The sequence below is a fragment of the Rhinolophus ferrumequinum genome, chromosome 5, assembly GCF_004115265.2.
Source record: "Rhinolophus ferrumequinum isolate MPI-CBG mRhiFer1 chromosome 5, mRhiFer1_v1.p, whole genome shotgun sequence".
NCBI classification, from domain to species: Eukaryota; Metazoa; Chordata; class Mammalia; order Chiroptera; family Rhinolophidae; genus Rhinolophus; species Rhinolophus ferrumequinum.
In genome coordinates, this window is record NC_046288.1 from 9,879,880 (window position 1) to 9,897,481 (window position 17,602).

General features: G+C 33.5%; 1 protein-coding gene across 1 annotated transcript in view; it reads left to right on the plus strand.

The window, feature by feature from the left end:
• GABRG1 (gamma-aminobutyric acid type A receptor subunit gamma1) overlaps window positions 1-17,602 on the plus strand; it is a 52,149-nt gene that overhangs the window by 26,467 nt on the left and 8,080 nt on the right. Inside the window, exons 4-8 of the mRNA XM_033105322.1 lie at window positions 4,319-4,539; window positions 5,264-5,346; window positions 6,859-6,996; window positions 7,122-7,274; window positions 12,543-12,754. Coding sequence (XP_032961213.1) covers window positions 4,319-4,539; window positions 5,264-5,346; window positions 6,859-6,996; window positions 7,122-7,274; window positions 12,543-12,754 — 807 coding nt within the window. The remainder of the gene's footprint in view (window positions 1-4,318; window positions 4,540-5,263; window positions 5,347-6,858; window positions 6,997-7,121; window positions 7,275-12,542; window positions 12,755-17,602) is intronic.

Here is a 17,602-nt window from a genome sequence, read left to right on the forward strand (position 1 = left end):
TAAAGCCTGAAACATAGCTCCTAGTTATCAGAGAAACCCTGTTTATTCCTGTTTCTATATTAAATTACATTAAATTGAGAAATTAGAAAACAGTAAAAGCATAGAAACATGATTTTCTTTTTCCTATCTGGATATTTGACCTGCATATGCTAATGGAGGGGAAGAGAAGGAGTTTAGTCTTCCTGAATGTGATGAATTAAAGTATTTGAAGAAATGCACTTATATTTAACAGTTTTAACTTTATTTGCTTGGTTTGTACAATACTTTAAAGCTCATGACCATAGTTTTAATTTCATTACTTTTCTATATTATGTTAACATTTTTATTTTTGGGCACTAGATACTCTAAAATCCATTTCTTTTTACAGGCTTTATTTAATTATTATTATTATTTTTTTATCAAATTTACTAGGGTGACATTGGTTAATAAAACTATATAGGTTTCAAGTGTGCATTTCTATAACATATCCTCTTATATCGCATCATGTGTTCACCATCCAAAGTCAAATCTCCTTCCGTCACCATTTATTTGATACCCTTGACCCATTTCGACTCCCCCCCACTTCTCTCTGGTACCAATGTACTCTTTTCTGTGTCTATGAGTTTTTGTTTGTCTTGTTTGTTTGTTGCTTTCAGTTTTACGATTTCACTCATATGTGGGATATAAAACTCACAGTCTTTATTTTAAAGCAATATAAAATGTAGGTACATTTTGATTCGACACTAACAGAGAAAAAATTTAAAAAATTATAAATGAATGAGTATTGTTTTCATATCTATGTTTCTTTGACTCAGTATGCTCATTTGCTTCATAAACATGGCATTAAAGATCTTAGAATTTTAAAATTAAATTAACCCTTGAATTTCCAAAAATCACCAAAATAATTTTATTTCTTTATGTACACAAATATATTTTAATTTTATTTCATGATTTTGTTTGTCTTGTATGTATTTACTACATATATTGTAGCAGTTGGTGTAATCTCTACTAAAAGATATGACCTCCTTCCTTCAAAGAACTGTAAAACCTATTGTGGAGGATGGCTAAAAAATGAAAATTAGATCAACACAGAAGGGGAAGGGCCAGGAAAAAGGCTGTGTGTGAACCCACACATATTTTAAGCTGCAAATGGTGACTCTGTGCAATTTTTTCTTTAAAAAATCATAAAAATAGTTTGCTTCCTTATAAAAGAAATACATCTACAATATGGGAAAATTAGCAAGTTGATTTAGACAAAGATAATTTACATATTCTAGATTATCATCATTCAGTATTCACCATTGTTGCTGCCATTTTAATAAATGTATGTACATAGTTTTAGTAAATGCTATCATATTATATTGTTTGATAACGTGTCTTTCCACTTATTATATCTTTACTGTTATTCCACTTAATTATTTTTTGAAAAATATCTTTAAATATTGCCTAATATTAGGGGATATACTTGTTCTGCATATATTTAATAAACCATTATTTAACATTTAGGATGTTTGCAATTTGTTGTGATTAAGAGTAATGTTATCAAAATCCTTTTAGTTAACCATAACTATTTTCTTAGGCTATGGATACAAACACCTCTGAAATCTTTGACACAACTTGTTCAGATTTCGGAGGTGTCAATTTTGAATTATTTTGTAGTGATATGCCTCAGATAGACACCCAGGGTTAGTTAAAGTTTTGAATCCTTTATGGATCAGTAAATATAGAATGTTGTAGAATGGGTCTATACTGTTTGGTAGTTTTGCCCCACCAGACTAGGCTTGAGGGGAAAAGTGGCAAAATGAGGGCCTAGATACGAGGTGTGATCAAACAATACAGTGAAAATTTAAATAAAATTAAAAAAAAATTACAGTAAAAGACATATTGCCATTAATCCGCCTCAAAATACACCCCCTCGCTTCAGACATATTTATCCTCATTGTTCTTGCCACTTTCTGAAGCAGTCCTGGAAGTCCTCTTTCATGAGTGTCTTTAGTTGCACTGTTGTGGCTGTGATCGTCTTTACGTGTCAACTTGGCTAAGTTATGGTTCCCAGATATTTGTCAAGCACAAGTCTAGACGTCGCTGTAAAAGCTTTTTAAAAAAATAAGAATAACATTTAAATCAGTAGACTTTGGGTGAATCAGACTATCCTTTATACAGTGGGTGGGCCTCATCCAATCAGATGAAAGCTTTAAGAGAAAAGAGGAAGGAAGAGGGATTCTGTCTCCAGACTGCCTTTGACTCAAGTTGAAAGTTCAACTTTTCCCTTGTTCTTCTGCCTGCCAGCCTGTTCTGCAAACTATACTTGTATCTTTTCTCTACAAGTCTACCACCTTAATATCTGATTTACTGCTAACCATTATGCAGCCCACTGTACTATTTTGGCCAAGTGAATAGTTTAGGGAGAGATTAATGTCAAGGTGGGATGATCACATCAGGTTCAACCAAGTTCCATGATGAAACTGTACACCTGCAATAATTACGTAGGCAGGTCTGCATTCTGTGTGAAAGTTCTTCCATTATTAGAAAGGCAGTCAGATTGAATGACTGAGTACTTTTAAGTGTGAGACACATTGCATGATTGCAAGGCTGACAGTGTAGTAGGAAGACCACACTACATACACTCTCATCAATTATGGTTTGATCTGATTGAGTTAGAAATAAAGACGACTCACTTCTTCACCTTGATTTACTAATGCTGTTTTCTCAGCTAACTTGGAAGGAGACAGTCTCATAATGTATATTGGATCTCAAATGTTAAATACATTGTTCGTTATTTCAAAATGTTTATCCTGGAAGCTATCACACTTGTTTTGGGTGAATGGAAGTTCCTTTTCATATTTCTGTTGCTTATTTATTATGCAGATTATTATAGCCTCTAAATGGGAACATGAAGTACAGGAACACAGTTTGATCATTTTTTGGAAATTACACTAAAACAAATGAGTAAACGAAATTGGATTTTTCCATTACATATAAAATGGCACAAACTTGAATGACCTTCTTATCTGAATGAGACTCTTATTAAGGATTAGCAATTTAAAAGAGCTTGGAATTATTAACCCTCTGTAAAGGGTTTGGGAAGGACAGATTATCAAGACATATGCTTTATATCGTTCTCTTCTTGATTTTAGATTGACAGAATAATTTTGAGTAGAAAATTGTTCACATTCCCCAGGATGCTCTGCTTGGGAGAATTTGACTCTTTGGAAGTCATAGATCATTTAACAGTGATTAGCACTTTTATAAACAGGTATTCTAAGGAAGATCCTGTCGGCTACTAAGCAGGAGTCATAACTACTTGCTAAATGCCACCCCTAGACAAGTTAGTTCTCAAATGCCACCTTTAATGCCTTGTTAGGAATATAGCAGCCAAGTATACCTACTAAGTTGCATGAAGTTCCCTCTAGCAACCAATGTTGGATCTTGGCCAAACCACAATCCCGGCAGGTATGTAAACCCCTTCCTTTGTTTTAAGCAGTTTCTAACTCCATACAAAAGTACAATGTAATGCTGGCACATCATGTCATTTAAATACTCTTCCTAGGACCAACATGTCTGCTGGTGATCTACTCATCAGAATTACTGTGAGCCTTCCTTCTATTTGCATTTACTATTAAGACCAGAAACCATGTCATTAACACAGGTTAGATTCTAAGTGGTTAATCATTTGTGTGTCAGTTGAAGAGGCTGCTTGGATAAAGCATAATTTATTCCAAACAAAAGACATCTGGCATGAGAAGTAAGAGGTCAGCATAGGGGTGAAAGATAGCTCTGTGAGTCTGCCCAACAATAGTGTGTGTGTGATTGTGTGTGTGTGTGTGTGTGTGTGTGTGTGTGTGTGTCTGGTTTATAACATTGGAAAATGGTGGATCTAAGTAATTAGAATGAATTTTTTGGACAAAGAACAATGTAAGGACTTTTAGATAATTTGGTGAGTATTTGAATCTGAATTTTGTACTTGTTTGTGAGTTTTTCTTGCAACTTAAGCACCATGTACCTATCACAAAATTAATATAATTATTAACATTAAGATAATTTGCTTTTATATTTAATAACTATATTCTATATATTATAAAATTTCCAAAAATAAAAAAAATAAAGCCATACTGGGTAGCAGTAATTGCTATAAATCTTGGGTTGTTTTTACATGACTCATGTAAATAATTAAAAACGAAAGGTTAAGATTATGGCATACATTTTTCTCCAAAGAGACAGACTTTAAGTGCCATCTACTTACAGAAGCTTTATAATATAAAAATTCAAATATTTAAAGAAAGCAACTAAAATAGTGGCTTTATTATTATGAGTTATTACTCTTCCTTTTGTCTTTTAGGAATACACAATTGATATAATTTTTGCTCAAACCTGGTTTGATAGTCGTTTAAAATTCAATAGTACCATGAAAGTGCTTATGCTTAACAGTAATATGGTTGGAAAAATTTGGATTCCTGACACTTTCTTCAGAAACTCAAGAAAATCTGATGCTCATTGGATAACAACTCCCAATCGTCTACTTCGAATTTGGAATGATGGACGAGTTCTATATACTCTAAGGTAGTACTGTTTTTTAAAAAAATGTTGTTGCTCTAATTTATTTTTCATACTAACATTTGATCAACTCATAACATTTCCCCTTTTGAAAGTTGCAAAGTAAGAAATATGGACCTGGTTTCATACTCTAAAATCCAAATAAAATGGTGCAATATTTTGGAAACACTTGCTTAAGTGCAAAGTAACACTGTGGTTTTCAATAATGTAGTAAAACATCCTTATAGAAGGATTAAACGAATGTTGATGTGTAACATTCAAGTATATTTAATACTTTGTCTTGAACACATCTGCTTATTAAGAGTAATCCTTAATGGAAAGATGTTCATGATATATTAAGAGAAAACAATTGACATACTTAATCATGTACCCTCTGCTGTATGTGTGTGTGCATGCACATGTGTGTTCGTTGAGCTTCTGAAGTACAAAGTTGGAACTGTAAACAGAGATTATACTAAATGTACACAGAGTTCGCTTAGTTGGCTGGAGAGGAAAATGTTAGAATTTTCTCACTCATTTATAAATGTAATAATATTACCACTTAAGACTGAGATTTTAGAATTATTATTTTCTAATATAGCAAAGTCCATTATGTAGACTAAACCATTGGCCTACATAATGGTTTGAAAATTAGAGAAAATATTTCTCTAAATTAGAAAATTAGAGAAAAGATTTTCAATGTTTGATATTATTTGTCATGTTTTTAATATTTATTTTTCCATCCAAATAGATTAACAATTAATGCAGAATGTTATCTTCAGCTTCATAATTTTCCAATGGATGAACATTCCTGTCCACTAGAATTTTCAAGCTGTAAGTGATAAAATACTTGATAATTTCATAGAATTTTAGCCTCAGACCCTGTTTATTTAAAAAAAATGTAAAATGAAATGAGATAAAATACAATTTATACAATATTCAGAAATGTGGATATGTTTCAACAATTAGATAAAATAATTACAAATGCCATATTTGTTTCTTTCTTTTAAATTAAAAAGTGACAATAAATGCTTAATGAATGTACATATTTTATTATACCATTCTTTGTGAATTTTGGTTTTATCCAAGTGTCCTTTTTGTATTTTGATTAGTTAAGGAGTAGAGAGGATGTAATAACAATCCCACTCTCACATAGATTTACAGCCCAATTTTTCTTCACTTGATTGGCCCTAAAAGCCCTTGTGGATTTTCCTGACATGTGGCAGAGACAAAGATATATCCTTTCTGAGAGAATGCACCTCCATTTTTGACAGCTACAAAGAAGGCAAAGACTTTTTCAATACAAATAACTAACAAAAAGTTAGCATTCAGAATATATAAAGAATTTAGACAAAAGGGAAGAAATAAAAAGAAGAGAAAACCCAATAAAATCATGAGCAGTTGAATAAGCAATTATCTAATGAAAAAACCCAAGAATCTAATAAAAATATGAAAAAAAATGCTAGGTTTCATTCATAATCAGGAAAATATGAAGTAAAATATACCCTATAGACCAGTAAAAATAAAGAAGACTGCCCACATCAAAGTTAATGAGACAATGGATCCACATACATTTTCACACTCTGGCTGGTGAGAAAAATTGGTATATGTTTTATGGAAAAAAAATAATGTCACTATCTCATAGGGTGGAAATTATATGTAACCCTTGACCCAGTTATTCTATATCTAGGTATATATCTAAGAGAAAGCTTTGCATATATGCGTTTTGTGAGGCATGCAGCAATGTTAGTAATAGCCAACAGGAAACATTACAAGTGTCTACAACAATAAAACAGATAAATAAATTTCAGTACAGTTTTACAATGCAACATATTTACTATAGCTACATAGAGCAGCATGGATTTCTATTATAAATATGATATTAAAAGAATAAAATATAAAGTAATTCATCCTGTGTAGCAGCTATCAAGTAGAGTTAAAAAAAACAAAACTAACTGAATAAAGCTATATTTTTCAGAAATTCATATCAGAAAATCTATAACAGAAAACCAAGGGAAGAATTATCACAGAAATCAGGTTAGTGGTTACCTCTGGTTGGGAGAGGAACTACTATATTAGAGTGGACACATGAGTTTTCCTGCCTGCTAGCAAGGTTCTATTTCCTGATTTAAGTGCAGTTACGTGAATCATCATTATTTGATCATTATGTGATTATTCTTAAACTATACACATGTATTATATGCAGTATATTCTATATTTGACATATATTAGAATACAGAAATGAAGATTTTTTTAAAAAAAATTGTCTTTGGATAATGTTGGTATTGCAAAAGTAACAGATTTGGATCTTGTAATCTATATATTTTATCTGAATTTTTTATCTAGATGGATACCCTAAAAATGAAATTGAGTATAAGTGGAAACAGCCTTCTGTAGAAGTGGCTGATCCTAAATATTGGAGATTATATCAGTTTGCATTTGTAGGGCTACGGAATTCAACTGAAATTTCTCACACAATCTCTGGTAAGAAGGAAACACAAAGTAATGAATGATGTTAGCATTAAATGGCATTTATATGTAAATCTATTGTTTGGAATCTATACTTTTATATTTTTATAGCCAAAGTAAAACCTTTCTTTTTCTTCCAGGGGATTATGTTATCATGACAATCTTTTTTGACCTGAGCAGACGAATGGGATATTTCACTATTCAGACCTACATTCCTTGTATTCTGACAGTTGTTCTTTCTTGGGTGTCTTTCTGGATCAATAAAGATGCAGTACCTGCAAGAACCTCACTAGGTATGACATATTATATGATGACATGTATCATGGGACTTTTACCAATATTTTAATGTGGTAAAAGTTTATAGTGGAATATATTAGAATATTCCTCTACACTACAATCAAAGGTGAAGAGATACTTTAGTGCGATATGATGTTGAAATAAATGTGTGAAAAACAAGTAGGAAATAGAAGAAGTGTAAAGAAGTTGACATTTCAGAAAATATTTTTATTTTTCCTGCTCATAGAGGTCAAGGAAAGCATAAATACACAGCAACAATTAACACTTAAAAATCATACATAATCCCCGAATCTTAATGTAGGCAACATCTCCAATCACTGTTTAATCAAGATTTTATTGTATCTCAGCTGAAACACTAATAGCCAGCATTTATTGACTGGTGTGTGTTTAGAAGGCTTTGAAGCGCCTTGCTCTTACAATGGTGCTAATGAATAGTCAGCTGTTCTAAAGGCCAGGTCGCTGAAAGGAACCAGAAGCTTCTAGACTTGTGTAATCTATAAAGTGTGTAATTAGTCTGTGAATATTTTGAGAGTTGCCTGTTCAATAACACTGATTAAAACGGTAATTTGTAATTCATACTTGATAAAATAGACTTTTATTTTCTTTCTTTAGCAATCTATTGCAATAATCAAAATCATATAAGAAAATGTATCTAATTACTATAGATTTGTTTAAAAGAAAATAACTTACATTCATGTACTGAACTACTAAAACAACTTATTGATCAATTGATTTATTCCCAAGATTAGTGCAAGACATGAATCACGTTATTCATAATTACATTTTACAAAACATAACGAAAGTTAGGGCCATTTCTTTTTCAACAGCAAAGAGGTTTTCATGTGATTTCTATGATAGGTGGTGAATAACTCCGGTTAATAAATATAGTAAACTGCAAATCACATAAAGTGGCAAGAGAAAGCCTAAGACAACTAGCTCTATACTTGGAAATGTAGTTTCCTTGGGAGTCTAAACAAAAGTGTAGACATAGCTAGTGGATAAAATGCACTCGTACCCGAGTTTAGTTTCCTATTTAAACAATTATTATTATTTCAAATTACTTTTTGTGCCAAGGGAAATAGTTTTAGATTATATGCTAGTTTGAATATGATTGAAAAATTATATTTTTGTTTTCAAATGTTATTCTCAGGGTTTTTTCCCCAGATAATTTGAGTGGATTATTTCTACTGTTAGGTTTGTATGAAGCCAAAAACAGTATGCCATAGTGTCATGAAAGGGAATAGCCAATTGTAGAATTATGTTTTTGCATGAATTCACATTTTTTAATATTAGCATATCAACTATAAAGATAAGCAATAGCCAGATCTAACTTGAAGAACATCTCTAATAAGTGTGGGTCCTATGTAGTTGGAAGATCAAGGTTTATTTTTTAAAGTATTCATATATTTCTCGATAGATGATAGTTGATAGATAGATAGATAGATAGATAGATAGATAGATAGATAGATAGATAGATAGATAGATAGATATTAAGGACAATTTCCTGATCTCATTTATTCAACATTGCATTTTTAAAAATTAGTTTCAAGTGTACAAAGCAACGTAATAGTTAGACATTTACACTCCTGACAAAGTGAATGCCCCCCAATTTACTGCCCCCTGACATCTTATGTAGCTCTTACAATACCATTGACTATATTCCCTATGCTGTACTTTACATCCTGTGACTGTGTGTGTGTGTGTGTGTGTGTGTGTGTTTATTTATGTATTTATTTATAGTTGACATCCAGTATTATTCTACTTCAGCTTCAGGTGTACAGCACAGTAGTCAGGCATCTACACAGTCTATGAAGTGATCCCCCAATATATAATGGAGTATTACTCAGTCATAGAAGAGAATGAAATCTTACCATTTGCAACAACATGGATGGACCTAGAGAACATGCTAAGTGAAATAAGTCAGTGAGAAAGACAAATACCATATGATCTCACTTATATGTGGAATCTAAAGAACAGAATAAATGAGCAAGCAAAACAGAAATAGACTCAGAGATATAGGGAAAAAAACTGATGGTAGCTAGATGGGAAGGGGTGAGGATGGGGGAGAAGGTGAGGGGATTAGAAAGTGCAAATTAGTAGTCACAATATAGTCACAGGGATGTGAAATACAGTATGGGGAATATAACCAACATTGTATTTTAACAAACATTTATGAAGTGCTTTTTATGAAACAGGCAGTGTTCTAGGGCCTTCAGTATTAATAGTGAACAATAGTTATAAAATCTTAATGTTCGTGGCATTTATGTTTTAGTGGGGTATACAGGTGCTGTACAAATATATAATAAAATGTCAGTAATAAAGGAGAAAGCAAAATAAATGGCTAGGGAATGGCAGGGGATGTGGATGGATATAATGTTTGCTACTTTATCTTGTGGAGTCCAGCAGACTTCTCTGAGGTGGCAGCAGAGACCTAGCGAGTGTGGGAGCTGCTTGGTGGATATCTGGTAGAAAGACAGTCCAGGCAAGGAGAAACTCAAGGTTCTGAAGTGGGATCTTCCTTGCCAGGCCAAGCTTGAAGTTCGGAAAGAGGGTAACTGTGGCTAGAGCTGACTGAAAAATGGTAGAAAATGAGATTAGACAGGAGCCAGTAAGATTATATAAGTTTTAGTAGGTCATATTAAGGACTTTGAGTTTTCTTCCAAATGTGATCGGAAATTATTACAGCATTTTGAGTAGAGAAAGCCATGGAGGAAATACCAATGAATCTTCTTAATAGCTTAAATGTTTTCTTATCATGGACTCAGACATATTTTAATAGGAAATCCACTATCTCTTTTTTAAAGCTGAATACTGTGGTAATAATTAGTAAACTATAGAAATAAATGTCTGAAAACTAAATTTTACTGTAGTTTTCATTGCTTTATGGATAGAAATGTAATACTTTAATAAAGTAAAATTTAATGTAATAATTGATAATGAAATCAAGGCACACTTTAGATAGGTTTTAAGATACATCTTTGTTAGTAGGGATGGGACATAATTATGGAAGTCAGGAATACATTTGGAAATCTACCTTTGTCTGACTATGGGAATGTTGTAATTTAATAAGTTACCAAAGAAAAAGTACATAAGGCGAAGAAGAGGAAAGACTTATATTCATTGAAACTATTTAGTACTTACCATATGCAAAGCCTTTTAAATAAAATTTTGATTTAAAAATTGTTGAAGCAAAAACTGTCAGGAATAAAAGGAGAAAAAAATCTGTAACCATACTTGGACATTTTAACACCCTTTCTTACTTATTGATAGAACAATTACATTAAAATAAATCAATATGTAGAAAATCTGAATGAAATTATCAACTACCAGTCTAAATTGATATTTATAGAACCCTACACCTAACTATAGACTACACTATATTTTTAAGTGTACGTGGAACATTAACCAAGAACTCATTAAATTTCAAAAGACTAAATTTTTCCAGAATATATTTTCTGACCAAAATGGAAGTAAATTAAAAAATAATAAAAATAATATAGATAATAAAGGCCTCATATTTGGAAATTTAAACATGATTTTTTATGTTTGTTATTTGACCCAATAACTCTTGGGTCAAAAAGGAAATTAGAAACTATTTCAAACTGAATTTTAATAAATAATATATAAGTATTTCCAAAATACAGCTAAAGTATAAAGGTGAAATTATAGCTTTATAATGCTAATGTTCGAAAGGAAAAAATATTTAAAGTCAGTATTCTAAGTATCCCCTTTAAGGAAAACTAAATAAAATACATATCTTTGTATAAATTTATTATAAGTACAAAACACTACTGTGACAGTTTTTTAGATGAGAGGTATAGAGGATTGAGAAAGTTCCCTAAGTCACAGAGCTAAGAGATGGACGAGTCAGAATTTGAACCTAATTTTCCCTCTATATCTCCCAATCCATCATACCTGTGTCATCTTTAATTTTTTTCAATCCTAAATGTTAATGAGAATTAGGCCAGTTTAAGTAAGAAGAGATTAATAGCATGTGCAGCTGTGAGGTAGGGGCCCTAAGACTAGCAGTTGTAACAACCACAAAAGGCCACGGAGTAAAGAAAAACAGATACCCCCAAAGATACATACGTAGGGCTGGGACCCAGGGTGATATCCAATTGTGTTTGCTGAATTCTCCAAAATATGAAGATTTACTCCATGCTTTTAAAGCATCCCCTTGATGTAATTTTGCCTGTATTTTTTACTTAAACTTTGAAATTAACATATAGGTTTAATTCAAGTTATCATGTCAGAAAACACTGGACTAGTTGCATTAATGTTAACTGGGTATGGCAAAAAAACTCAAATCACTGTAGGTTAAATCACTGGTAGAAGAGTATTTGTTTTTTCATATAAAAAGTTTAGAGACAGGTAATCAAAGGGTAATTGCAATGTGAGGTACTCAGTCTTCTTTGATCTTCCTGCTGTGTTGTGGGTAATTTTAATTTTCATGATCTCTTAATATTCTAAGATGGTTGCTGGTGCTCTGGCCAGCGTATTCGAGTAGAAAACTGTGAGGAAGAGGGAAAGACAGGAAAGACATTTCCTGTCTCTTTAATGCCATCTTTTTAAAAAAATGAAACACAAAGGACATATAAATTATATTAGTTTTAGGTATACAACATAATGATTCAATATTTATATATATATATAGTTAAATGATCACCACAATAAGTCTAGTTAACATCCATCACCATATGTAGTTAACAAAAACTACATATGTGATTAGAACTTTTAAGATCTATTCTTTTAGCAACTTTCAAATATACAATACAACATTGTAAACTATAATCACCATGCTGTACATCACATCCGCATTACTCATTTATCTTATAACCAGAAGTTTGTACATTTTAACTCCCTTCATCCATTTTTAATGTGATCATTTGGATGTTGCTTATACCCTTGACTTAATTCTCGTTGGCTAGATCTCAGCCTGTGTCCACACATAGCTGAGAAAAAGTGGCAAAGAAAGCTGTTCTTCCAGGCAGCCTCGTGCCTACTGAAAATAGGATAGTCTGTCACTATGGAGGAAGGGAAGAATGGGTACGGGGAGTCAACTACTTGTAGTCCACAGAATTTAGATGATTAAAACACAGGCACAAAGAGCTGTGGTTACCGGTATTTCTTTTTTTTTCCTGTTAATCAGTTATCATACCCTTTTGTTTCCATTGTTTATTTCCGCCCACAATATTGCCAAATGAGATGAAATAATAAAAATGACCTGTTATTTTTCATTTTTTATTATTTCCCTCCCTCCACAGGTATTACTACAGTTCTGACCATGACAACTCTGAGTACAATCGCCCGGAAGTCATTGCCTAAGGTTTCTTATGTAACGGCGATGGATCTTTTTGTTTCTGTTTGTTTCATTTTCGTGTTTGCAGCCTTGATGGAATACGGTACCTTGCATTATTTTACCAGCAACAAAAAAACAAAGACTGCTAGAGACAGCAAGCTGAAAGACAAGGCAACGGTATGTTAAAAAAAATCTCTATTTTATAAATAGCAATTTACTATTAGGGACACTTCTTTTTCTTTTTAATATATTTATTTTTTATTTTCAAATTACAGTTGACATCATTATATTAGTTTCAGGGGTACACCATAGTGATTAGATCTTTATATAACTTATAAAGGGATCAATTCGATAAATCTGGTACATATCTGATATCATACATACTTATTACAATATTATTGACTATATTTCTTATGCTAAATTTACATCCCGTGACTATTTTGTAACTACTGATCTGTACTTCTTAACTCCTTCCCCTGTCACTCACCCCTCCAAGCCCCCTCCCGTCTGGCACCATCAAAATGTTCTCTATTATTTTGTTTCTGTTTTTTATTTTATTTTATTTTGTTTTTTTAGATTCCACATATAAGTGAAATTATATAGTATTTATCTATGTCTGACTTATTTCACTCAGCATATTACCCTCTAGGTCCATCTATGTTGTTGCAGATGGCAAGATTGCATTCTTTTTTTTTTCCTCTGGCTGAGTAATGTTAATGGTATATACTATGTACCACTTCTTCTTTATCCATTCATCTATTGATGGACATTTAGGTTGCTTTCATATCTCAGCTATTGTAAGTAATGTTGCAATGAGCATATAGATGCATATGTCTTTTCAAATTAGTATTTTGTGTTTTTTCCAAATAAACACCTAGAAGTGGAATTACTGGGTCTTTCTTTGTTTCTTGTTATAGCCTTGTTTTAGTCTATTTTTTCTGGTATTAGTATTTCTATCTCAACTTTTTTCTTTCATTTCCATTTTCATGAAATATTTTTCTTTGCATCTTTTTTATTTCAGTCTGTATGTGTCTTTTAATCTGAAATGAGTTTCTCATAGACAGCATATGTAAGGGTCTTGCTTTCTTATTCATTCAGCCAGCCTATGTCTTTTAATTGGAGCATTTAATCCATTTACATTGAAAGTAATTGTTCATAGATATGTAGTTATTGCCATTTTATTTATATTTTGATTCTTTTTTTCTTCTTCTTAAAAAAAGTCTCTTTAACATTTCTGGTTTGATGGTGATGAACTCCTTTAGCTTTTTCTTGTCTGGGAAGCTCTTTATCTGTCCTTCAATTCTGAGTGATAGTTTTTCTGGGTAGAGTAATCTTGGTTTGTAGGTCCTTGCTTTTCATCACTTTGAATATTTTGTGCCAGTCCCTTTTGGCCTGCTAAGTTTGAAAAATCAACTGATAGCCTTGTGAGAGCTTCCTTGTAGGTAACTACCTGCTTTTTTTCTTGCTGCTTTTATGATTCTCTCTTTGTCTTTAAACTTCACCATTTTAATTATGATGTGTCTTGTTGTGGGCCTCTTTGGGTTTATCTTCTTTGGGACCATCTGTGCTTCCAGAGTTTGTATGTCTATTTCCTTTGCCAGGTTAGGGAAGTTTTCTACCATTATTTCTTCAAATAGTTTTTCAATTATTTGCCCTTTCTCTTCTCCTTGTGGAGAAGGCACCCCTGTGATACGAATGTTGTTATGCTTGATATTGTCTGAGAGGCACCTTAAACTATTCTTTTTGGGGGGATTTTTTTTTTTCTTGTTGCTATTCTAATTGTGTGTTTTCTGCTACTTTATCTTCCAAATTGCTGATTTGTTCTTCTGCTTCGTGTAATCCACTATTTATTCCCTCTAATGTATTCTTTATTTCAGTTATTGTATTCTTCATTTCTGACTGGTTCTGTTTTATGTTTTCTATTTCCGTTTTTATGTTGCCTATCTCTTTTTTGAAGTTCTCCCTGAGATCACTGAGCATCCTTATATGCAGTGTTTTGAACTCTGCATCTGGTACATTGCTTGTCTCCATTTTGTTTAGTACTTTTTCTGGAGCTTTGTTCTGTTATTTCATTTGAGACATGTTTCTTTGTTTCCCAATTTTGGCTGCCTCCCAGTCTCTGTTTTCATGTATCAGGTAGATCTACAATGTCTCTCAGTCTTAGTAGAGTAGCCTTATGTAGTAGGTATCCTGTGGGGCCCAGTGGCTCTGTCTCTCTGGTCACCTGAGCTGGGTTTTGCAAATATGTCCCTTGTGTGTGTTGTATGTGCCCTCCTGTTGTATTTGATCTTTGGTTGCTCTTTGCACATCAGTAGGAGGGATTGATACTCAGGCAGATTGGTTGTGAGTACTGGTGGTGACTAAAGTGGAGGAGGTGCTGTGTAGGGGCTGATCCTATGGAGCGTGATTCCCTTTAATGGGGCTTTGGTGCATGACCAGTCTGCCTATTGAGTGTGTTACTAATGGAGAAAGTTGGGTGGTTCTCTGGTGTGGTCTGAAGCTGGCCACCAGGCGTGTTGTTTCTTGAGCCTCTTGGGAAGGGTCTGTTGCAAGCCAAGGTAATTTGCTGCGTGTGTCCTGTCCAGCACCACTTGGTATGAGCTAAAGAATGATCTACAAAGGGGTGCCATTTGTGCTGGGCTTGGAGATGCAGGGGAGAGGCTAAGCTGCAAACTGAGGCTGGATGCTACTAGTGCCAATCTTGGGACTACTTAGCAAGAGATGCAGGGTGCACTGAAGTTAAATGATGCATGTTTGGGGTTTGTGAACATTTGAGACATTTTAGGAAATGCCACAGTATGAGTCAAGACAGGCCATTTTTAAGGAAAAGCCACTGGAAGCAGCTTGGGCGGGCCCAAAATTTGGGTGAGGCTGGGTCTCAGGGAATCACAAGGGTGGGATAAATGTTGTTAGCCAGGTTAATGGAGACTAAGATGTGGCTTCTGTTTGCATCTGACCACTGGGTTGGAAGAGGACAAACTGGCTTCTGCCAGCACTTCTGTCTAAGAGAAAGTAGGCCCCTAATCCTTGTCCTGAAGCCAGACAATTAATTTCTTCCCCTTATGTGCCTGGTGCCTTTCAAGCTGCTGTCCCAGCATTGGAGCTCAGAGATAGTGAGTCCATCAGCGAGGAAATCCAGGTGCAGGGCCTTTAAGAGAAGCACCTGGGACTTCAACTGTCCTCCATCTCATTCAGCCACAATCTCCACTGATTTTCACATCCTGAAGCTGTGGGGACTTCTCTTCCTACCCTGGAATCCTGGGCTAGGGAGCCTGGTGTGGGGCTGTGATTCCTCACTCCTCGGGAGACTTCAGCAGCTGAGATATCCCTCCCTATTTTTAACTACTGCATGAGGGTGTGGGACCGGCCCTATCAGCACCTTCACCCCTCTCACCAGTCTTGACGTGGCTTCTTCTGTATATCCTTAGTTATAGAACTTCTGTTCAGCTAGACTTCAGGTGATTCTCAATGATGGTTGTTCTGTAGTTTAGTTGTAATTTTGATGTGGTCATGAGAGGAGGTGAGCTCTTTTGAATACTCATGTCATATTTGCTTAGACTAATATGGATGCTTGAAGTACCCTGACGAAAGATAAATAAAATTATGATGAAACTGGAGTACCTAACATTTCCCATTAAGGAAAGTGTGTTTATATTTTCCTACAGAAAAGACTCCTGGATATTCTTTCTAAAGAGTGGTTTTGTATGCTGTGAATTTTCCCCAAGTGGTAGTTTCTTATACCTAAAAAAAAATATTTAAGATCATTCTTTAAAGAGGTTCTATGTTTGTGTGAGGTTTTGGAATTCTAATAACATGTGGCCCATAAAATTAATTTAATTTTTAAAGTAAAGATTCCTCTTTAATATTAGTATTCAGCTTGTTTGAAAGTCGTAGCTATAAAGTTCTGTTTGCTTTCTGTATAATTGTACTCTTTTACCCCCTTTCCAATCATATATCTACCTTAACTTATATCATATCAAGTTGATATATTAGAATTGATTCTAAAATACATAAGTTTTGGGTGATAGGCTATAATATCTTGTTATAATGGCAATTATAAAACCTTAAAATAATATCTAACACTTTCTAAGTATGCCAGGCACTCCTCTAAGTATTTCACACGTGTGATTTCATTTATGATCATATGAGAGTACAAGTTCGGTAATTTGTACCAGGACAGCCTTAGGAAGTAAAGGATCTAAGACTCAAACCCATGTCTTTTTTGGTGCCAGAGTTCCAGCTTGTAATCCTTCCTCTGTATTTCCTGTTCTCATAGAACTTAGAAAAGTAAACATGTGTTTCTCCAATACTAATAAAAAAGGCAATTTGTTGCTGACTCCAGAAAATGTTTTCAAAGCATATTTGTTCCAATATACCCAAATAAATGAGCACTGTATAAAATAGCTATGCAAGCTTGGCAAGCATATATCCTACCATAGTGTGTATATAATGAGGCATATAGTTTTCCATATTATCTCCTAACTTTGTAAGTTCTAGGATTTAATGCTTCTTCTGCCTCCCTGCATTTTTCATTAGTTTCTTTATAAAACTTTTTCATACTTATAAATTATATTTTACTCTCATGTTATATTCCAAGAACAAAATCCTTGTGAGTTTGTTTTCAGCAGAGCACATTGCTGGCAATACATATCTGAAAACTTATATTATAGATTAGCCTGTGACTTTCTCAAGTTGACATTATTTGAACTTATTCATAGGGCATACTATAACCCCTAAATGGACAAACCATCAAAGGGCAATGATGTCAACTTTAATATCTATTTGCTAAATTTTAGGTAAAGAAAAATGCCGGTTTTCTGCTATGTTCTTTTAATCAAAGCCAAGCATGCTCTCTGGATTTTCCATTTCATCATTTACTCATCCATACCTATGTTCAATTACTGCCTTGAAAATTTTACTTTTGGAAATTGTGAATGAAAGTCAAGCAGTGTGCGATCTCACATGGATTCTCTAATTTTATCCAAACCATATATACTGCAGGTAGTATTATTATAACACCTATGG